Here is a 23,818-nt window from a genome sequence, read left to right as displayed (position 1 = left end):
GTTACATCATTCTCAAAATGAAAACTGGTTCAACTTGGGCGGAAACCAAATTTCACATAATTAGGGAAGACCCAGGATATGATATGATTCTCGGACGTACGTGGATTCATGCTGAAAAGGTAACTCCAACACCTTCAATTGCACATTTCTCTGTTGAAGAAAGCTCTGATTCGGAAGAAATAAAGGATACTCCATCATTCGAGTATCTGGAGGAAGTCAAAGCCTTTATGGAGTTAACGCAAAAACCTGAAGAAAATGCACATGCTTTCATCAAAAGGTTCCGCACTCAGGCAAGTCTTATTGCTCTGCATGCGTCCAAACTATCAATTTTCAAACATGTTGCTCTGGTCCGGGGGCTTCAATCCACCAACAACTTAGCCATTACAAAGTGCTATGAATGGATAATCTCATATCAGCAATATTTCACCGAGTAGTTGGACGTAGATCCTCTCCGAATCGAGCATCTCACTGATACAGTCATTGTTGAAATAATGACCGAACATAACAAGCAATATCCTAGATATTCTCCCTTGCACGAGTGTCCATATGTGCCGCAAAATTGGAAAGCTCTACAAACATGGAATCCCACTATACGAGGAATTACGAACCAGCATAAAATATTCAGGGCACGAACGATCAAGCCTAACGAACTTTATGAAGGGGATTTAGTTCTTAAATCAACTAGACGCAATCTCAATTCTGCAAGAAACTCTAACTAGGAAGGGCCTTTTATGATTATTAAGTCGACGATTGGAGGATACTACAAGTTGGCCGATATGAAGGGCAAGACGAGTCCACCAGTGATATAGGAGAATTGGATCAAAGCTTTTGACGCCTGAGAGTATCATGTACATCAAGGCACGAACGAACGCTCGAGACACCTAATGCATCTTAAGATTTTCTTTCACCTATATTTTCAATTCCTCCAAAATGTTTGCAATACTTGCATTCAGTATTTGAATTCAACAATCTATCAAAGTTCTTTTATTTAAAGAAAATCTCTGTCAAATTAAAAGAAAATCCTCGACCACCTGCTTATCCAAAACCAATCAAAAAATCAAAACCAAAATAAAACCTCACATCTCTCAGAAGTTCAAGGTTCAAGAGATTAGGGAAAGGAAACTAAAGAAAATCAGCAAAGAAAGATGTTTGCTCCTCTGCAATCTTCAGGTCTCGCAAGGCGGCTTTCTCCAACTCCAGTTCTTCGATCAACTGAACGATCTTAGCCTCCTTCTTCATCACAACATCACTTGTCAGAGGTACATTCTTCTCGACTGCTTCTTTAATGGCTTCAATTCTCTCACGAAGTCATCCCACATCAAAATCCAGTTGCTCAGAGTGGTCCAAATTATACTCCCAATCAAAGAGTACATCTGGAGTAACAGTACATCTATCTCTGTTCGTATATCGTATATAACCCGCAAGATAGCTCCTACTTGCTTGGTCGAGAAATAACTTTGTTTTGGGTCTATGGTGACGACGATATGACTGTATCTCCTCCATATTTTTTCATACATGCCGACATAAGAAATAGGAACGCTAAATCCATCGACTAATTCATGATACGGGAGTAACTCACTAAATGGAGGAACGAAGGCAAACCCCGCAGTAGAATATTTATGCACCACTATGTGAGTCTCAGTCATTGGAACATCTTCTCTTATTTCTGTAGTAATCTTTTCCATCGGTGGAGCAGGAGCAGTTTTTTCCACCATAGTTTCTTCTATTCCTGGTTTTGTTCCTTCCGTCTCTGAAGTAATGACGACTTGAGCATCATTCTCTTCAACACCTTTAGTAGTAACATTCTCGTGACCCTACGATGCGGATATGATAAAATCACCATTTTGATTTACCGTATTGTTCAAGTCATCATTGTTGGTTCCATTATTCTCAACTTCGGCATTTGGTACCTAATACGAAGATTATATAGGATTAGAACGATTCAAGCATGGAAACCAAAGGCAATCATAAAATGCAGGATGTAATTGAACTAACACTATCTAAGTTCTTTACTATGCATTCAAGACATGATCAAATAATGTGAAAGTCATAAAAACATGCATGTTTACAACAAGCGCGTCTGGGGAGATTTTACATTTCCATTTATAAGTAGACGAACTGGGAGTAATTGGTAAGGAATATAAGATTGAGTCATATATCATTATCTTCTTATGGATGTTATCTACAACGTATCAAAATTTCATAACAATTGGATAAACGAGCAAAGATATGTGGCCGAAACATTGGACTACATGCCAACTAAAAATTTTCTGGAGGTCTCCTGGAAGTTTACTGTTTCCCCCATTTCGGCCCCTAAACATGTTCAAAACTCAAAAAGCTTCTTCACTAAAGCTCGGAAATTTCTTGGGCATGAGAAAACATGGGTAGACCGCGAAAATCCGACATCGGAAGAAGATTCTACAACGTTTTTGCTAAAAGACTAGGTTCTGAATTTTTCTGACGACGTATTTCACTAAAAAATTTCATTCATTCATCCACAAATCAGCAATTTCATACTTCTATGAAGAAATTACAGGAGGATCACTTACTTGAAGGGTCTCTAAACCGTTCGAAGGATTGATGTGGTTGAAACTACCGTTAGTAGCATTATTACTTCCATTCGATTCCGGGTTTTAAAGATTCTCCGTCTCCTTATTTCCCAAGGAGGAATGTGCTTCACCAGTATTTTTTTTATCCACGACAATCTCCTTCTGGATACATAAACAACAATTATTATTATTTCATTCAAGGAAATGCCATGATCACTTGCACGAAGGAGATACTTACATCGATTCGTCTTCATCCATGGTGCTGGATTCATGGTTTGCTCGCCGAGCAGGAGCAAGTCGAAAGACCCTCGATGGAACAAAACTCTGAAAAAAGGTAAAAGATATTTGTTTTGTGATCCTAATTACACGTAAAAGAAAAGGTCACAGCGCGAAGAAAAGTAATCATACTGAGGACTAATAGCCTGTGACCATGATTGGACAAGGTCAAGAGTCGGCATACTAATTCGAGACGACCGTTCGTGCATATCACACGTTTCTTCAACTCAAAAAATGTCTACCCGGTCTAGCATTTTCAACATACGAACAGACGGATACTAGAAGGAGTTATTTTGAATCTTTTATGAATATGGACGTTCGTCCACTTCATTCAAAACGGAAGCATAAAAGAAAAGAGCAAGATGTATAATGAAAGGATTGTCATTCGAAAATCCTAATTCAATATCTACAAAATTGCTCAAATGATCAAGACATCTACTTCTACAAGAAATAAAATGGTCAACTACTCAGGAGGATTGCAAGCAAGACTAGTTATCATATTCATCGGATCCATCATCGTCTTCACGATCATCATCCTCCATGGAATCTTCTTCAAGTTCTTCCTCAAGTCATTGTCAAAATATTTGCTGGGAACTTCTTCCAATTGGTTTTCAGGATCATCATCCATCACATATAATTACTAAAATTCTTCATACTCGACTTGGATATCATCCTTGGCTAACCGTTCAGCTCTCATACCGGATTCATGTGGTTTGATCCCGCGCTCAAGAGGTTTCCAGGCAGACTCAACCTCTTCTGTATCTGAATCAGGAGCTACACTATCAGCATGGGATCGAAATTCATCTTCTGATGCTAACATTGTTTGCTGAACTCGACGTCGTTTCTGCCGATAAATTGCGAGATTCTCATTTTCAGCTCTTTTCCTCTGAGATATTTCATCACATCTTATTTTTGCTTCCACATTCACAAAGTTCAAGAACTCACAGATTTCGGAACGAACTACTCCTAGATGGTTAAGAGGCATACCGCGTACAAGTTCTCTCACCCTGTCTAAAGGTTGATCAACCTTCTCATGAACATCTGCTAAATCTTTCCTCTTCGGTTTAGTATTTATGGAGCATTTCCCATAAGAGTCAGAGACGTGGTCATCACCAGGAGCCGCCATTAGCTGTCACCGAAAGTGCTGGAGTCAAAACAAGTTGGCAAAAATATGCGTTAAAATGGTAACTCTCCAACTCTTACCTGTTTACAATTTCACTATATGTAGTGATTACAACGCAAAATCTTGAGGGTTTGTTCGTTCCTTTAAAACCTGCGACGAACCAAAACTCATTATTCGAAATCATAACTTGATTTTCATAAAACTGTGTGAAATTCACGAAATTCCCATCATGTGAACAATCCACATAATTTTTCACCGTCTGAGCGACTCTTACCGAGTGAACACTCATTGGTTTTTGTGCATACACTATTATATCACAAAATCCATACAAACAATATTTTGTCAAAAAGTTTACTTCTAGCAATTGCGGAAAATCAAAATTTTATTTCACATAAGTTTTGAATCATGTATTTTGAAAAAAAAACTTCGTGAGTTAATAACTCAAGTAAACATTAAATTTTTTTTTTACGTGAATAGCTCACGTACACAAAAAAAAAAATCGCTCGAACGAGCGTTCGTCTATCAAACAGGTCATTTTCTATTTTACAAAGGTCCACATATTCTAAATAAATTTTGATTTTAATGGAAGCTCATAAACAAGATTTTATCATTAGACGCAGGTCTATTTCAAAAAAAAAAATCTCTCATAAGTTAGGGATTATCGTTTGTTTCCTAAAACAATGGACGGACGATTGTTTGCTAAAAACGAAATTTTCATAAAACCTATGCATGCATGCAAACATATGAAATTTTGTTTTATGAACAACTCATGAATAACACACATCAAAAAAAAAATCGCTTACCTGAACTCGCTGTAGTTGTCAGGAACTTCGCAGGACGGTGACGACGACGTCGGCTCCGGGAATTTTTTTTCTCCTCCCTCTCTGTTGCTTGGACGTGAAGAAATCAAAGGGGAGGGTGGTCGATCAGCTTAAGGAGAAATAAAAACATCTTAGGGTTTCTTATCTTTTATATCAATTATATTTCCGAAACCTAATAAGACTAGGATTTCCTTTTTTGGGTCAGACCCGTAAACGCTAAACCGACCAAAACTGGACATCTTACCGACCAAATCAGCAGTGCCTCGTCTCTCCGTACTCATGAGATGACACTCTATCATACTTTCAGGGTCCTTACCTGGGCATTTTCTTGTACATGACATCATTGGAGCAAATCGGAGATTCTGAAAATGCCTTTGTACGACTAAGTTCGACTGCTTATCTTGTCTGCTGGAAATTCACCATCCAATGCTTATTGTGGAACATGACTGTCCCTCACTAAGCAGGGGACTTAATGTTGATGGTGGATTTTCAACAAGGGCTTAAATATTAAAATCATGATACTGCATGTTTCTGACCCGGCTTCAGGAACGCATGTGACGATTCATATTTTATGATCCGTGAACCGTTTCACGATCTCTTACTGAGTGAGCATTCCTCTCAGATCTATGATGAATATGTTTCTCTAAAGGCCTCCCAGTCGAGCGTTCAATGCTTCACACATTTCATCATCACCTCTACGTAGAATCAAATGATTGGGATGTTCTCTACACATAATTGTTTGTTAGGGAGCTTAACGCCTTCAGGACGTCACGTTGCTCGTTGTTCCCTGAATACAGAGAGAGACCCACCTCTACATAGGATCTAAATGATTGGGCGGTTCTCTAGACATAACTGTTTGTTAGAGAGCTTAACGCCTTCAGGACGTCACGCTACTCGTTCCCTGACTACGTGGAGAGACCATGTATAGAATCATGCGGTTCTTTAGACATAATTGTTTTTTTAGAGAGCTAAACGCCTTCAGGACGTCATGCCGTTCATTGTTCCCCGACTATACACCTCTCAGAACGAATATGATGCTTCAACTATCTCATATCTCGGTTATGCAAATAGATTAATTCTAGTGTCATTCGCCAATTGAATTCCTAGAAAATAATATAATGTATCTCATTGCTCTGTTTCATGGATTATTCCCGACAGAATTCCATGAACTAGTAATAAATAATCACTATCCGGGCGTCTAGACCATCACCGAGTAAGCTCCGAGAAAATGTGCAAGTGTACTTGACAAAAGTGCACGAACGAGCACCCAAACGCACGAATGATCGTTCGAAAACATGGACAAACGAGGAACTTATGAAGAAAATATTATTAAATAAAATAAACAAGAGGCGTGAGACCGGGCCCACCGGACGGCCGGTCATGCCGTCGTGGCCGGTCCCCCTCTCCCATTATTTTATTTATTTATTTTAATTTGTTTCCCACATCTCATGGAAACTCCTTCATTTGAGCAAACTCCCTCATTTGAGCGAAACTCTTAGTTTTTCCATACTTTCATCGAACAAAAATAGGGAAAGGTGTCACGGGAACGGGCTACCTAGTCGACCGGCCATGCCCTAGCTGTGGCCGATCCCACACCTCACAATCCCTTATTTTCTCATATTATTATTTCCATCATCTCATGGAACTCCATCGTTTGAGCGAAAACCCTAATTTTCCAATATTTCCTCAAATATTGCTCAAACCCTGGAAAAGCCAAAAAGCCAAATGGTCACTTGACCGGCTAGGCTACTCACGTCAAATATTAAAAATATTATTATTTCAATATTCTCAAAATATCGGTCGCATGAGCGAAGTTTTACTCGCTCATTCGAGCAGAATTGAGAGTTTCAATCAAGATCAAACTCTTCTGAAAATCCAAAATATTGCTCAAACGCACACCAGAAAATACCAAAACTCTCACGAATGAGACACGGACATCATGGTGACACGGGCATGCTACCTTGACCGATCAAGGCCGTCTCTAAGGCTTGCAATGAACCGGTCCCACACATCTTTATAATTTTGACCTAATTTGCTATCAATTGCTCATATTGGGTCCAAACTCTTTCCAACCAACCCGGGACTCGCTCAAATGACCGTAAGCTGGTCCCACGACAACCAAGGGCCGGTTCCATTCCCTCTTTGTCGGTCTTTCATCTCTCCATAACTAGGTTTTACTACCTAACGCTCACACGAGCACTATTTTAATAAATGATTAAACCAGCATTTGATCATTCTTTCACCAACAAAGGATTTTGGTGCATGCTCACTCGAGCACCTGGGCGCTACATGGTCGTCCATCATCCCATAAAGACGGTCCCTATTTCACTCAATGACCTATTTTCAGTAAATCATCAATTGACCAGCAATTGATCAAAATTAGGGTTTCGAACAAATGCTCTACAAATCATAATTTTGAGCGAGTTCAAACACTAATAATTTTATGTTGATCCAGCAATCAACGTCTGAATTAATTATACAATATTCGGTCAGCTACCAATATTTTAATTAATATATTATTTAGTCACGCTACCAATAATTCATCGTAAGAGAAATATTTGCTCAATTGCTCGAATATTGATCAAACTATCAATATTCAGTAATTTATCGAATGAGCAATACTTGCTCAATTGCTCGAATATTGATACAACTATCAATATTCAATAATTTATCGCATGAGCAATACTTGCTCAGTTGCTCGAATATTGATCCAACTATCAATATTCAACAATTCATCATACGATCAATATTTGCTCAGATCAATTACTCAGACTATCAGCATCATTCATTCGAGAACTATACATCCTAGTAGACATGTTCAATTTATGAATCCTAGAGCATTCAACAATCATGCTCGAATGTACAGTACTTAGACCCATCCTCTAATCAAGTCAATGACTGACTAATCAAACACATGTCTGCCTTGCAGACTCTACGTTCGTGATACATCAATCACGTCACATAGGGGATATCAATTAGGGTTTTGGTCTTGCGGCCTACAACACGTGTGTTCATCCACGATGAGAAATGTGAGTAAGTTGTTCAAGTAGTTTAGGTAGTTAGCAAAGTAGTGGGTGGAAATCAATCAAGTCTCCGCACGACCTGGAACTGGTTAAACCACGATTTCCCGCTTTCCCACTCTTTCACTCGAGCAACCGTCACACTTACTGGAGATTAATGTGTCTACTATTCTGAAAATATAAATAAGTCTATGAATCCACGATTGAAAGACATGCAATTTTTCGAGCAATCACTCTCAAGAATTCCATCAATCGACCATAACTTATCCGAACTCAACAGTTCACATAAAACTTGCAGAAACCTTAAATACATTCACAATCCTTGATCATCATTGATCTCACACACTTCTCAGCTTCCCTCCTACATATCAACCCTCTGCCCTCTTTGTGACCGAATTGACTCTGGAACGGCCATTGTCTTGGTTTAGGCCGGAGTCTTACAAATTGATCTCTCCAACTCAAAGCACTCCCGTGCAGTGCATCTATTTGAGGTTAGGCAGTTCGCTCGGTTGAGGAGCCTCTGTCACACGGTCGTCTCTCCATTCCCTAAAAAACCAGCGAACCGTTTTTCCCCATCTACAATGGTAAGGCAAGTAAATGGTATGACAACTTTTGTCTTAATAAAAATCATATTCCTTGGCAGTACTTTTGTGCTAACATTTGCTTAAGATTTGAGAATCCTTATCATGATAATATTGTTGGGTTATTCAATAAATTGGCTCAACTAACTACAGTAGATGCTTATTTTGAGAAGTTTGAGTATTTTAAGGCTTTACTATTAAGTGTTCATCATGATTTTCCTGAAACTTACTTTATAGCAAGTTTTATTGGTGGATTAAAAGAAGAACTCAGGGGTTCAGTTCTTATGTTTGAACTAAAAACATTAATTCGTGCTTTTTCACTAGCTATTAAGCCTATTCAAAGAACTTTTCCTACCTCATTCTCCACCCCAAGACCCTTTTCATCCACTACTTTCACTCCAAACCCACTTATGTTCCAACTTCATCATATCCTCAACCCCCACCACTTAAAGTCATCTCCACCCTACCACTCAAAAGACTCATTTCTGAACAAATACAAGCCAGAAGCCAATTGGTTATGCTTTAATTGTGATGAATTCTACAGAAGAGGCCACATCTGTAAGCAATAGTATCTATGTGTCTTGATAGGAGAAGATGCCGAGGAAATCTCTGAAGAAGGAATAGATACTGAGCATGAAACTGAAGAGGAACCTCTTATTGAGCGTGATATAGAAATCTTATTACATGCCTTGACAAGTAATGTCTCAGCTGGCACTATTAGGATACCTGGGTTTGTAAACAAGAATCCCATCACTATCCTTATACATACTGGTAGCACTCACAGGTTTATTGACTGTGCATTGGATAAAATTTTACAGTGTTCTATTGAAGACACTTCTAGTTTACTGGTCACTGTGGCAAATGGTGATAAAACTGTCAGCTCTGGCATATGATCTAACTTGGATTGGACTATGCAAGGACACAAATTCTGTGGTAACTTGAGACTCCTTCCATTGGGAGGCTGTGATATTGTTTTGGGTGCAGATTGGTTAAGAAACTAGGGGGATGTACTTTTCAATTTATCCAAGTTATGTATCACCTTCAGGTGCAAAGGCAAGAAGATAACCTTAACTGGTGTACAACAAAAGTCCTCTTTAAGCATGATGAGTGGAGGAGAGGTTAAAAGGTTCTTTCAGAAACATTGCCATGGAGTAGTTGGTCAACTTTTTTCCATTTCAGCCAACACTGTTCAGTCCACCCCACCACCATAAATATATACTGTCCTCCACCAGTTTCCTGATGTTTTCTCTGAACCAAAAATCCTCCAACCTCAAAGGGACTTGGACCATTAAATCCCTCTCAAACCCAATGTAGTCCCTGTCAATCTCAGACATACAGGTGTCCCTATATACAAAAGACAGTTGTTGAGGGTTTAGTACAGGAAATGCTCCAATATGGCATCATCCAACCGAGCAACAACCCGTTTGCATCTCCAATTTTGCTTGTCAAGAAGAAAGACAACTCTTGGAGGTTCTGTGTTGATTACAGTAAGTTAAACATCATCACAATTAAAGATAAATTCCCAATACAAGTCATAAATGAGCTATTGGATGACTTCATGGCTCCAAATTCTTTTCCAAGATTGATTTGAAGTCAGGCTATCATCAGATCAGGATTGTTCCCTCTAACATCCACAAGACTGCATTTAGGACTCATCATGATCACTTTGAGTTCAAGGTAATGACAATGCCCCTGCCACCTTTCAAGCTCTCATGAATACTGTTTTTCAAAGACATCTTAGGAAGTTTATTCTTGTGTTTTTTGATGACATATTAATTTACAGTCCCTCTCTAGAAACTCACATACTTCACTTACAAACCACATTGGAGATTCTGAGAGAACATAAGCTTTTTTCCAACTTCTTTAAATGTTGTTTTGGTCAGTCAGAATTAGAGTATTTAGGCCACATTATCACATCTAATGGGGGTTAAGGCTGACCCTGAGAAAATTTCTGCCATGGTGGAGTGGCATATTACTACAACTATTAAGGTCCTTAGAGGATTTTTAGGCCTCACTGGTTACTATATAAAATTTGTAAAAAACTATCGTCTCATTAGTAAGCCATTGACTGACTTATTAAAAAAGGATGCTTTTGCTTGGTCTCCTGCTGCAACTGAGGCTTTTAATAAACTCAAATCAGCAATGACAACCACTCCTGTGCTGGCTTTACCTGATTTCACCAAACAGTTTGTTTTGGAGACTGATGCTTGTGATTTGGGTATTGGAGTTGTTCTTATGCAAGAAGACAAAGCTATTGCTTTTTATAGTAAGCCACTTGGACCAAGAGCTGCTGCCTTATCCACCTATGAGAAGAAATTATTATCTATTGTCCAAGTTGTCACTAGATGAAAACAATACTTACAAGGTCAACATTTCATAATAAAGACTGATCACCAAAGCATAAACTACCTCTTGGAACAAAAGATTTCTATTGTGTTACAACAGAAGTGGCTCATGAAGCTCCTTGGGTTTGATTATGATATACAATACAAAAAAGGATCAAAAAATAAAGTAGTTTATGCTCTCTCCAGAAGGCCTCATTCAACTGGTGACTGCCATGCCGTTGCTTTCTCTAAACCTGCTTGGTCACAAGACATTATTGCCAGCTATTGTACTCTTTTTAATGAGGCAACATATTCGTGTCCAACCATGTTCTAAGTTTGCTTAATATTGTACTCTTTTTCTTTAGTTCAGGTTTTGTCCCTCTGGGTGTTCCTGCCGAAGTTTTAACGAGGCAATTAACTTAGACTCATCGATCTTTGAAGATCGTATTGCATGTGATGAACTACATGTAAAGTACGAGACAACATGTGAAGTACTACATGTGAAGAGTTGTACCAAGGTTTTACCCCACCGGGTTTTTCCTTGTTAAAGTTTTAGTAAGGGAATTGATTTCGGCACAAGTCATCAAGGAGAGGACGATATTTGAAAAACTACATTCGAAGCACTAAATGTGAAGCACTGCAAATGAAGCTATATTGGACCGCACAAAGAGAGTGTTGTAGGGCCTACGGCCCATAGATATGCGGTCCAGCTAGATATCTAGGATTTCTCTTCTACATGTATATATAGGATATTGTTCCATGTAACCCTATTCTCCTGATCAATAGAAACCTCTCTCTGCATCTTGAGATTCTGGATAGGTTGGGGCCTACCCCTGGACAGACCCACCCCAGCAGATCTGACAACATCCTTAGCACCTGCGATATGGGCGAGGAGCCTGGGGCTGGGGGTTGCGAGAGTTCTTCTACCAGGGCTTGTCAAGTGTGGGTTGTGACTTGTGACTTGTGAGAAGAATGCTACTGGGGAGTCATACTCTCTTCTTAGTGAACTCCATTGTACTAGACGACAAGTTCTAACTAAACATAATCAACTAAATCTATTTTATTCCAACAAATTGCGCCATGCAGGATAGCAAAAATTTGACAGGACATCTCAATTGTTTGGTTAATGACGTGACTAGAAATCTCCCTGATATAAGAGAATCCAATCATCCAAAACCTACCATCTCCTTATAGTGACAAATATTTCCATGAAAGATAAAGGATCTGTAAAAAGGATATATCAACTGGTTAACGATGTGAATTGTCATTGCAAGAGAGACTATTAAGTGTTCATGATACTACTGTACACATGATAAGAGCAGTGGCTCTTTAGATTGGCGAAGGGATACAGGAACGGTAAAGAACCAGCATATGCTTTTGACTCCAGACTCGGCAAAAAAATTACTTCACTTCTATCCTCAGACATCCGAAGGGTTGCGAAATTGAGCTCTAGCTTGCACTACCACTGACAAAAGAACAGATGAAAATAAGATAAGTAATAAGCCTCAAATTAAAGAAGTAGGTAAACTGAACCATGTTCGAGATAGGTTCTGACTATTTCGAAGGAATCAGAGAATAGTAAGGAAAAACTTACTTTAAAAGTTCAAATATTCATATACAAATCTATAGACAACCATCACAATCATACGTGACTTCGTTTTAGAGGACCCATTATACAGAGAAATTTCAAATTTCAAGAATGTAGTAGTGTATGACCTAACCAGACGGAATCATAATGGACAACCCTCAAGAAGTATAGTTTCCAACCTCCAAAAACCAAGGTGGAAAATAGTTTTTTTGTTTTGAAGCATGGAAAAGTAGTTTATGATTTAAGTATGTTCCTGCTTTCTACATTCTCCTTTATGTTTTGAAGTATATAGTTCAAAATAAAATCGTGCATAAGTTAGATATTCTGTAAACGTTAAAAATCCAGCCAAAATACCTAACTTCAACTACTTTCAACTGAAAGAAGTAGTAGTTTTATCTTCACTGAGAAATCATAAAATGAAAATAATAAGAATTTAGTACAGTGAAATATCGACTACACAAATACGAAAGTATGAAAACCAAAAAAAAATAAGTAGGTGTAGTCATGGAATTACATAATTTATTTAGGAAGGGACAAGCCTTGGTTTTGGGTTTCGAAAGCTCCATCTGACATGTCCAAAGGCTGAGGAGCATCTTTCTTAATACGTTCCAAAGAAGTTGCTTTAAAAATACCTACCAAACCGATCAAAATTGCCACTTTCACTCATTAGAATGCAAAAATCATATTTACTGCTTATTAATGTCCAAATCATGCATTTGATAAACCAACAACAAAAACACTCGATAAGAGAATACAATAAACACAAGAGAAAAATCAAAATCTTCATTCAGGAAGAAAAGCTGAACTGGCAAGACCTAAGCTACTAGACATCTTCATTCTGTGATTATCTACGGAGGTTTAGGGTGTCCAGGATTTAACTGGTAATCTCTGAGGACTTCAGCAGTACATAAAATTTACTATAATCTTTTTTTGCTTTTGGCTGCATGAAGTTGAATGGCCCGGAATAACACAGTTCAGCAATGCAACACAAGAGCCCCTCATTTATTTTAACAGATCTAGACCAAGCAACTATTTCGAGCTAGCAAAATTTGTAATGCATACTCAATAACACCAAGAAGAAATTTCCAGGTAACATGCAACAGCATGGCATTCATGTTAAGCTAAATTCCTGATAAAGGATAGTGAGAACATCTATTACACTTGAATACATAAGGATCACCATGGTGATAAGGTCCAAAACATACCAAATCCCAAAATCGTGGAGCATATTAGAAAACCTGGAAGGGAAAAATCCATCTTATACATGATCTCCATCACAATGATGCATCCTCCTGCGACCATCAAATGTCTTGGAGAAGAGAAAACCATATGTAATCTGCAAAAGAACATATAAATAAACCACTCATATGCTATATAGGAAATCTCATCCGAAAAGATGGCAATTATCAGCACAAAAACAAAAATTACAGTCTCTTTCCTGAAAAATGTTAGTATATCAGTTATGCAGGACCCCCAACACTTAAACTACCATATCAGTCAAGCCAGGCGAGCAAATAAAACGTACTATCAGCAGTATCTGCTTCCTATCAGGGGAAATGTACCAAGGGTTTGTACTTCATGTGCAAAGAATTTTATTTGGGACATAATATTGATGTCAGCAGAATCATCTTGCTAAAGGACAATTTCATTTAGATACCTTTTTATAGGTTATGTTCATTCTTTTTCTCCAGAAGAAAGTGGGGCAAATTCATAAGGTTGATTAAATGTAAACCTGGTTAGCATTCTATACTGCAGAGCGAGCACCATGGAAAAAAGATTGACCCAGCAATGCCAACAACAAGAAAGAGTAATTTGTTACTGCTTTTCTGATTTACTTTAGACTTGCTGTTCATAAAACATGGAAACTTTACAGTCCTAGTCGGCAGCAGATGGATCAAATCTAATTGTCATTATAGTAAAACCAATATCATCATTCATCAGTCTGTAAGTACTCTATCATCCTAGAGATTTTTATTCTGAATAGGGTAAACTGTGCTATTGTATACAGATAAATCGAGAATATTCAAATGCAGTTTTGAATATTCCCCAAGGGGAACTACATTAAGAGAAAAAGGATACTAAGTATCCGCAGTACGTTATCCAGTGAAATGCACAACAAAGCTACAAACAGATATTTAAAATATATCAAGTAATTGAAGAACAAACATGATCAGCACAATGATGGCGAAACTACAAGTAACAGTAAATCACCCTGATCTTGGAAAATGAGTAAGTAGTCGATAATGATTAATGAGCAAACATCTCAATCTTAAAAATATAAAAATTCATACAACCATCAAAATTAGCTTTAGGTTATTCAACAGACTCATACCAGCATGATTGGATGATTACAAGCAGACAAATATATAGTTCGGCAATATCTTAGACATGTGCAAAGTATGCGTAACATGTAAATTGCTCAGGAAGATATGGGAGACTTTTTGTAATAACATACCTCTCTTCGGCAATGTTATCAACATAGAATATTAATATGATTCCAAAGAGAATCACACTGGAATACGCCCATAGAGAAATTGGTAACTTTATGCTAATATCAGATGAGGATCCCTGAAGCACAATCATAAACAAAAAAGGCAAAGGAAAAAAAAAAATTCTCGATCAACATAGCACTCAATAAATTTCAAATGATTACTTCTAAAGTTAGGTAAGCACATTTATGTAAGTAGAAACTGAATAGTTCTCACTAATATCAAGTCCCAAATTGCAAAAGGAAAGAGAAAGCATGCTGCAGAAGCCATAGTTACTGCATGAAGTCGCCTTTTAAGCTGATTCTGAAAGCAACAAGTAAGTTGAAACTGTAATATACTGCAAAAGGTAAATCAAGTAGAACCAACTCATATCGGACTCCAACACAAGAGGTAGACACTAAGGAAAGACATCGTCAGCCTAGAGAGTTTGTACAGCTCTAGGTAATTAGTAATTTTCATGATAAATACAGTAACTTATGAAAGTTCTAATCAACTAGTAGAGCAGGAAAAAATGATTATTCTTAATATCTTATACAGATATCTTACCTTGAGTGACACTCGGCGTGCAACTACTCTTCTCAACGCTGATAAAATACCAGCACATAAGGGAACTGTCATTTCTTTCATGCCCAATGCTTCCTTTGTTGCACCCTCTGTGACAAGGCTATCTTTAAATGGTACTTTCTGGTCAAGGTCAAAATTGATACAAGGGAACATACAACCAGCACAGTAAACAGGAGAAGATAAAAGTAAAACCAATACCCAACTGTTACAGAAAACTGATCTTTCAACATGCCAAAAACTACAAATAAGTTAGTAAAGCCGATTGTAACAACGTTCTCAAACATTTTAAGGATATTGAAGGGTGAAAGTGTGGCCATGGCCCACCCTTGAGATAAGAAATAGAATGCTGCCGACATTGCAACGAGCCCACCCACCTAGTATACGTTGAAGATTTATCAATGATAAAAATAAGTATATAAATAGGTATATAGAGAAAGAAGAAGAAAAGAACTTCATTTCTGTTGAAACTGAGATTTTAATCTACAGCAGGAAAAGACATATTTGAATGCAGATTTTAATCTACAGCAGATTTTAAATCGAGTAAATTGATGACAAGTATCAAGCAGAAGATATTCACTGGATGAGTCATGCCCTCCAGTATGGCAGACACTTTTTATTAAATTGCAAAATCCAACCGTCAGTTTTCAATCCATATTCAGAAACAAATAAGGATAAAGATCATTTATGCAAGCAACTTCTACAGACAAGGACTACAAAACAAGATCTAAAGCACCTTTTTCCAAACATGAGCCTTTCGCCCATACAATACTGCAGATAGAACTCCAAGAACAGCACCAGCATACTCTCCCAATATTGCTCTGGAGTTGAGATGAGAACATAAAGCCATTCAAAAATTAAAAATATGTCAGGAATCGCAAAGAAGAAAAGTCAAGAAGAAACTGGATACATCTACCAACGAACAGAAAGTCTATATGTAGCTGACTTTTTACAGCAAATCGACAGAGAAAGAGCAATGCAGATGAAATGGGTGGCACTGTAGTAAGAAAATTCAGATGGTGAAAGAAGCATGCTTTATCATAGTCTAGATATCCAAATATAAATGGTTTGCCTTCTAAACCAACGCCAATATGGCCTAAAAAACTTCTTGTTAGTGAATGGTGTCAACATATTTAATTGATATTATTATCATTATTACCAACTGACATCTGGAGCATATAAATATCACCCTTAATGAGGTCTTAAGATAATCTTTACATAGTAAAAAGTGGCGTTTCAGATGAGGCATCATCATGGTTCAAAGGTTCATCAAATCTCCAGCCACAGCATTGATAAACATCAGATCACGATGGCCTAAGACAGCTATCCCTATCTCCATCTTTATTCCTATTGTGAAGGAAAAATCACACAAGATTGATTTCAGATCACTCTGGACCCTTAGAATTGCCCATTCTGGACATTGTGGAAATTAGGGTCAATCAACCCTAATCACTTTGGGATATGATTATCAATTACACTTACTATATAATGTAATCCAATATCTTCTAAGAAACTTAACCATTCATAGTTTTATTTCCCTATCATAGGTTATAACTGAAGAAAAATTAGAAAGAACTGACACTGCGTCATGCATGTTAGCTGACACTGACAGTAGTCTAGTCCCTTGTAGTTATAATTGTTGTCTTTTTATGATTTAGCATCAACCATGATTAGATTAAATCAATCTCTGATTAGTTTAAGTTAAGACGATTTAGTAAAATTATGATAGCTCTCATCATGTATTTAATAGCTCTCATAATTTATGTAAAATTATAAATTATGATATGATTAATAGCTCTCATCATGTATTTAATCTTGTTTATGGCTAATGCTATATTAAGCTAATCATTTTATGAGCTGTCCTACGTAGCCACGTGAAGTGTCTCTCCAACTCATGATAGAAACGGCTAAGAGAGAGACATTCGGCAAGCATGACTAGGACTCTCTTCTAGATTCATCCATAAAAGAGTGCGAGGAAATAGAAGTAGAAGTCCAAGTCAGAAATCTAGTTCTATTTATGTTCTTTTGCGTTGGAATTTCGACATGATTCTATTTCCAAGTGTATAACATGTTATATACTATATTGTTCTTAGTTTAACCAAGCTGCGGAGTATGCTAATACTAGGCTAAAGTCTATTTTCAGCACAAGGAAAAGACATTATCATGTTTAACTCTTAAGTATAATCTTTATGGAGCTGAATATCCAGCAAAGATAACCCTAACAATTAAACCAAGAACTGAAGCCATGCAAACAAAGTTAAGTGTTAAGAAGCATTTACACAGGTTAAATTAATTACAGTAACTTACCTTATAGGACCACACGTCTTCAGGCCCTTTGCCCACAAAATAAAGTATAATGCTGTTATGCCTCCATTGAGTACCGTTGGTATTACCTGAAACACAATTGCATTTTCATGAGATATACAATCTTACAAGTTGAAGTGCACTCTGGAGAGACCCTGATAAATGAAGTCGAAATGGTTTCCTTGCTTTGGCTATATTCCCTTTAATGATTAAATGAGGCAAGATAGTTCTTGTCGACCTGTTGACTGGATAGGGCCCTTCCTTTCCAAGGCTTTTGCGATAATAGAAAGAACATAGCTGATGGAACCAAGCAACTGAAAATGAAAACTACAACTGAAGCTCCTTCTTGAGATAAGTAGTGGTACATGGTATAAACTGACCATATTCTCATAAAGTTCCCAATCACATGGATTATCTGCAAGGGAGTGTGCCTAGAGGAAGAAAAGATAGTACACGTTGTAAGTTCACATGATATGATAAGCTAGGAAGAATGCATGTGATATAAAGTACCATAGATAGATGGGATCTTACTTTCTTTATGTATTTTCTTCAACTTACGACCTAAATAACTAAATTTTATGCAGTGGTGGATAGCTCCACAACTAGAGTTTAAAACGGGTTTACAACACTAAAGAACGAGAACTATGTCAAACACAATAAATAAACTAACTGACCTACCAAAGCACATTTCATAAGTTTCTTTAAACTGTTGAACACATGAGATACACTGGTAGGAGGAGTAAGTAGCACATGAGTTTCTCTACACGTCTACCTGTAACCTCTTAGTTAGTTGTATGGTGGACACCTAGGCAAAGTAGGAATCCCTTTTCCCGCAATCGGTTAAAAAGCCCTAGAAAGGTTGGGGCAAGTAGATCAATGGGTCATCTGTGGTGCTTCATATAACTACTTTGATTCACTGGGTTTTTATATGAAACATTTTATTTATTTATCTATTAATTGTTCTTCCATGACCTTGCTAACGTCTTTAACGTGCCTACTTTTTTAATTCAAGCTAATACACATTGATAAGGGGAACTAGCAAATAATTTTTCCTTTGGATTAGCAAATTCGAAATAAGAGTCAAGAAGGTAATGAAACTGAAACCAGCCATGATCATACACTAGGTGAGAATGAACGCTAATGAAACTGGAATGGGCAGATAGATACGCTAAGCACCTCTAAGTTGGTACGTCTATGAATACAGATGACAATCTCATCTAAAGCTTTTGTTCTAGTTCATGCCTATATATCAACTACCCAGTTTTACTGAAAAGCAATATGATCATTGTTGCAGTAGAAAACGGAGCAGTTGAAAGAGTAACAGTGTAGAGCACATACGAAGAAACAAGAAACAGAAGTCTTGTCTTGGTTTTATTATTCTTAACTCTATAACATAAAGTAACATAGAGCTACACAACATCTTGTTAAGCTATATTATACCATTGGGACCTAGTAAAAAGAAACAAAATCAATAGTAGACATGTTTCGTTAAGAGTAAATCAAAGTGCGTCAAAGTACCGGTATGGAGGTAGTTGATAACTAGCAAAGGAACTACACTAATTGGTCATACTACATTGTTAAGTTTCTTAGGTTTAGGTTTTTCCAATGGTTTCGGGCTTCCTAATGTTCTAATTTCTTCATGTCAAATGCAACTTAAACAAGAGTTTACTGGATTTTCATTGTGCGTCAGTTCCATTCAAGTGTATAAAAATATTTTTAGTATCTCTCAATCTTAGTGAAAAAAGTATCAGTTCTTGACCATGTTAAAGCTTGAAATAAGATTTCAAACAAATATTTGATTTTTGGTGATCTAAATAGTAGTTGAATCAAATTAGCTAGCAAATAAAAACAAAAAATACTATCAACTAGGGTTTCCACCTCTAGATAATTGCATAAACGGAAATAACAATGTTACCTCAAAGGTGGAGAATGAGCGAGTCGTCGATTCTCAGAGATCTGATTGGCGACATCATTTTCAGGTCTTTCCTGTATTCGTATTTGATTCAGCTTTTCTTAAAACACGAGATTCGAATTAAAAATGTATTTATACTCGTCTGTCATTCTATCAGGCACAGTGTTTTGTAGAGTTTTTCTTTTTGTTCACATTTCGCGAGATTTTGAATCTAACCCAAAAAGTACTAGAGCAACTTTCTCGATTTGGCGTTGCGTTGACGAGTTACAGGCTGAATCTGGTGGCCCTTTGCTTAAAGTCGCCTGCCCCAATAAAACATTAGCATGAGGGCATGATCAGTCAAATGGGTTTTGCTTCCAAACCAAGAAGAAGAGAAAACAAAAAACAAAAAAGCTCAATGGGCATCTCTCGATGACTACGGGTTATAGTCCAGAGCTATAAAGCACGCATACTTCAAAATCGGTGACGTATCATGCCGTATCAATATTAGATATTTGGGAATACGTATCAGATATTTCATTTAAAGTATCCCTTTTTACTAATTATGAAAAGGGTAGGGGATGCTTTGGGATACCTCTCGGATATTCTAAAGAGGGGATACTTCCTATAATATAAGATAAATTTCTAAAAGAAATCAATCTATTTTTATATACGAAAGGAGAAAGTAAACTGTGGGATATCAGTGGAGATGCATTTGATCCACTAGACGATGTGGGAGAACTTAAGATTGAAAATCTTTCACTTGAGGAACCAGAACTAGAAGTGGTGGTCCTTGATGAAGACAATATTGATGAGTGATGATGGGTGAGTGTTAGAGCATTGCTCGGTTGAACCCACCAAGCGTTGGTATGTCAAGTTTGGTTGTCGTATTTTAGTGAATCAAAACTCATTTTAAGAGTCGCTTGATTATGTACTAGAGTCAACTTCGTATAGGTTAGCTTGAAAGTATTAGGATATGAGACATTACAAGTATTGGGAAGACTTGAAGAAGTGAAGAAGTAAGAAGCTACAACGACAACATCATCCTTCCACTTGAGGTTAGTGATATTTGACTTGAACTGTTTCATTCCCTAACGTATCTATCAAGTCGTGCATATTGAAAACGAAACTGCGAAGCATGAACACTCTAGATAGACAGACATAGTATTAAGGAATACAATATGAAGTTAATTGCTTAACCATTGAACTTTGCAGATAAGACATCGACATAATCGTTTAAATGCTATCGTGATTATGTATGGGTATGAGGTGAGGATTTCATCATAGGAAACAATGTTTTACATGTGTTTTAAGGAAGTAAGTTCGTAAACTTGCTTATGAATCGAAAAGCAAATCGCCAGGCATTATTCGGATTATTATTCATTGCATATCATGTGAACATCCAATATGTGTGATTTAGTATAACCGCTCACGACTTGTTTGTGTTCTTGGTAAAACTATTCACAAAGGCCTGACTTATGTATTGGTATGACTTTTTATTAGTGAAACCGATCTTAAGTAATCACCTGAGATGGTATGATCGAGTTTGTGATTTGTTGAACCGAATCTGGGTAAAAGGGAACCTATCCTATGAAGAGGTGCAACACATCACAAAGGGGAATCGATCCTTGTATGAGGTGCAGCAAGTTTGTAGCAGAAAGGGGAACCGATCCTATGGACATGTACAACACATATGAGTTAGATACCATATATATATGTGGGGAACCGATCTTAGTACCTAGTCAACCGAATTTCAGAAAACTATTGTGACTATGCACAGTACTCACATAGAGGTAGAACCGAAACTTGTTTTGGTAGAATCATTAAACCCATGATTTGTGATTGAGTGTTCTTGATCAATCACATAGTTCTTGAAAGTCAGATGAACAAATTCTAAACCTGTTTGGAAGTGTGGGAAATCGGTTTCAAGGTTGTAAGTATGAAAGAGGACTTACAATAAGGATGTCGACATACTTTGAACACGTACAATAATGTTTATCTTTTATTGTTCAAAGTTATTCCTTAATAGCTACGGGAAGAAAATCCCAGGATCGAAATGTAAATAAGTTAAGAATATTTTTATTAAGGTTGTTAATTTTATTTAGGAGACTGAGAATTAGTAATGTGCATTTACTAGTTCAGATTTTCCAAAGAGGTTTTCGGTCATTATTTTGGACAGAGCATTTCCAGGAATTATGGAAACTGAATTTGGAATATATTGAATATCTTTGAGAATATTTTTGGTTTTGGAAATTCCTTGGTGTCCAAACTTCCTTGTCTATAAATACTTGAAGTTTGCATTTCTAGCAAACTAATCATTCGTGACAGCAAACTTACTCGGTTGTGTTGTTACTGGTGTAGCCGCCTATTCGGAGAGAAGAGTAACCTAATTAGGCGAAATCTCTTATGGCCGCTCGGTTCAAAGTCTTCTTTGGGCTTGAGAATCTCTACTTGTACCGTTGGTGGGACACTAGATAATTTCGGCTTATCTTGTGTTTTCGATTGATTTGATTGACTAACGGTGGTTGAACTTTGGCTGCACCTTGTTTGTTTATGCTTGAGAATCTTCTCTCCTTGTATAAAATTCACTCAAACTAGATCGAAGTTTCGACAGAGATCTTTAGACTGTTTTTAGTTCTAAAGACGATCTTGTGATAATCCATTGTTAACAGACTCCAGTCTGTGCGTGATTGATCACAAGAGATTCAAGTTGTTGTGTGCAGGTGTTTATTGAATATCTAAGAAGATTTGAATACAAAGAAGATATTGAAGATTTATAATTTGGGGTTCATAATCTTTGGTGTGCACAATACTTGTTTCGGTGTAAGAGGATCCAACTATAATCGGTTTATCCTTGTGGTAGATTGGATTGATTAGTTGTGTAGATCGACATCAATACAATTCTTGGTGATTAAAAGTATTGATTGCAAAATCTTAACAATTACCTTTGGTGATTGAACATAAGATAGATCTAAGAACTCGACGAAGGAGTTTATGTTAAGATAAACAAGAAGAGCCTTTGTCTGACTCACATCACTTGGTTGAATAGAGTTGATACCAAACAGATTTGTTGTTCCTTTACTTTTTGGAATACGGACCAAAGGAATTGTTCCAAGAACGTGACTTATTCATAAGCTGGAGGCGTGGGAATACAGACGGAACTAGGTGAACTATAGGTTTAGTTGCTTGGTCTCAACTATACAAAGTTGGTTTAAGTTTGTGTAGCGGCTTAATCCTGAGAGTATTCAATTCTGGACAAGGTCCCGGGGTTTTTCTGCGTTTGCGGTTTCCTCGTTAACAAAATCTTGTTGTGTCATTTACTTTATATTTCCACATTATAATTGTTTTATTATAATTAAAGTAAATTACACAAACGTTAATTCCTATTTACTTGATAAGCAATCCTATTTTGGTTAAGTCTGAACCTTTTTATCAAGTAAACATACTTCGTTGTTGTATTGTCTCGATATCGTATCCATAGACGATCATACGAAGTGTGAACCAATTAGTTGCATTGTCTCGACTCAGTCAATAGGCAATCACTTTCGGAGAAATGACTTGTAGGTAGGAAAAGTTTCAGCTTGAGGTATATTTGGGTACCCTCGCCTTTTCAATTGGTATCAGAGCAGGCAAACACGAAAATATCAAACAATCTGTGTTTGGTGCGATCCAAACTATAAGAAATTGAATCCAATGGATGATTCAGTTAACGTAGAGCAAGAAGGTGATATACTTCAGAAAGGATGTTTGTTTTCAAAATCTGATAAACAACTCAGCACTGTTAGTTATCTGGTGGAACACATCTCAGGAAATATTAACCATGATAAGTTAATAAGGAAATAAATACTTGTGACAAACAAGTCAGATTCAGAAGACTGTAATGAGATTAAATTTTTCATAACGCTTGCTGAAAAATATAATCTAAAGGATAATGTATATTATCCATCTACCGAAAAGCTCGTCAGAGAATCATTGATTCATGAAAATGCTGAATCTAAAGAACTTGATGTTGTTCAAGCCAAAAGGAGTATATTAGTTAAAACAAGGATATGCGATTCTAATCTACAAAATCTCTTAACTAATATAATACATCATGATTCTAATAGCCTAACAACCTACAAGAATCAAGACAGATGTGCTTTAAGGGATAATCCTCTGACTAGTATCCGGTCAACATCATCCAATGATGATTATCTCTTAAACAGAGAAAAAGATCAACTCTTGAATACAAAAACAAATTATTTCAGATCATGCTGCTTTGTTGTTGATCAAGTGTCTAAAATAGAATCCA

General features: G+C 37.0%; 1 protein-coding gene across 1 annotated transcript in view; it reads right to left on the bottom strand.

Moving 5' to 3' along the window:
- Window positions 1–11,903: 11,903 nt before the first annotated feature.
- LOC113306059 overlaps window positions 11,904–23,818 on the bottom strand; it is a 50,695-nt gene continuing 38,780 nt past the window's right edge. Inside the window, exons 3-13 of the mRNA XM_026555044.1 lie at window positions 19,552–19,648; window positions 17,875–18,067; window positions 17,640–17,725; window positions 16,069–16,153; window positions 15,631–15,709; window positions 15,318–15,448; window positions 14,988–15,074; window positions 14,738–14,850; window positions 13,488–13,618; window positions 12,797–12,914; window positions 11,904–12,159 (exon numbers count right to left, since the gene is read on the bottom strand). Coding sequence (XP_026410829.1) covers window positions 12,802–12,914; window positions 13,488–13,618; window positions 14,738–14,850; window positions 14,988–15,074; window positions 15,318–15,448; window positions 15,631–15,709; window positions 16,069–16,153; window positions 17,640–17,725; window positions 17,875–18,067; window positions 19,552–19,648 — 1,115 coding nt within the window. The 3' untranslated portion in view covers window positions 11,904–12,159; window positions 12,797–12,801. The remainder of the gene's footprint in view (window positions 12,160–12,796; window positions 12,915–13,487; window positions 13,619–14,737; window positions 14,851–14,987; window positions 15,075–15,317; window positions 15,449–15,630; window positions 15,710–16,068; window positions 16,154–17,639; window positions 17,726–17,874; window positions 18,068–19,551; window positions 19,649–23,818) is intronic.

The sequence above is a fragment of the Papaver somniferum genome, chromosome 8 (genome assembly GCF_003573695.1).
Source record: "Papaver somniferum cultivar HN1 chromosome 8, ASM357369v1, whole genome shotgun sequence".
NCBI classification, from domain to species: domain Eukaryota; kingdom Viridiplantae; phylum Streptophyta; class Magnoliopsida; order Ranunculales; family Papaveraceae; genus Papaver; species Papaver somniferum.
The sequence above is the reverse complement of the archived record's forward strand: the minus strand, read 5'-3'. Positions and strand labels throughout refer to the sequence as shown.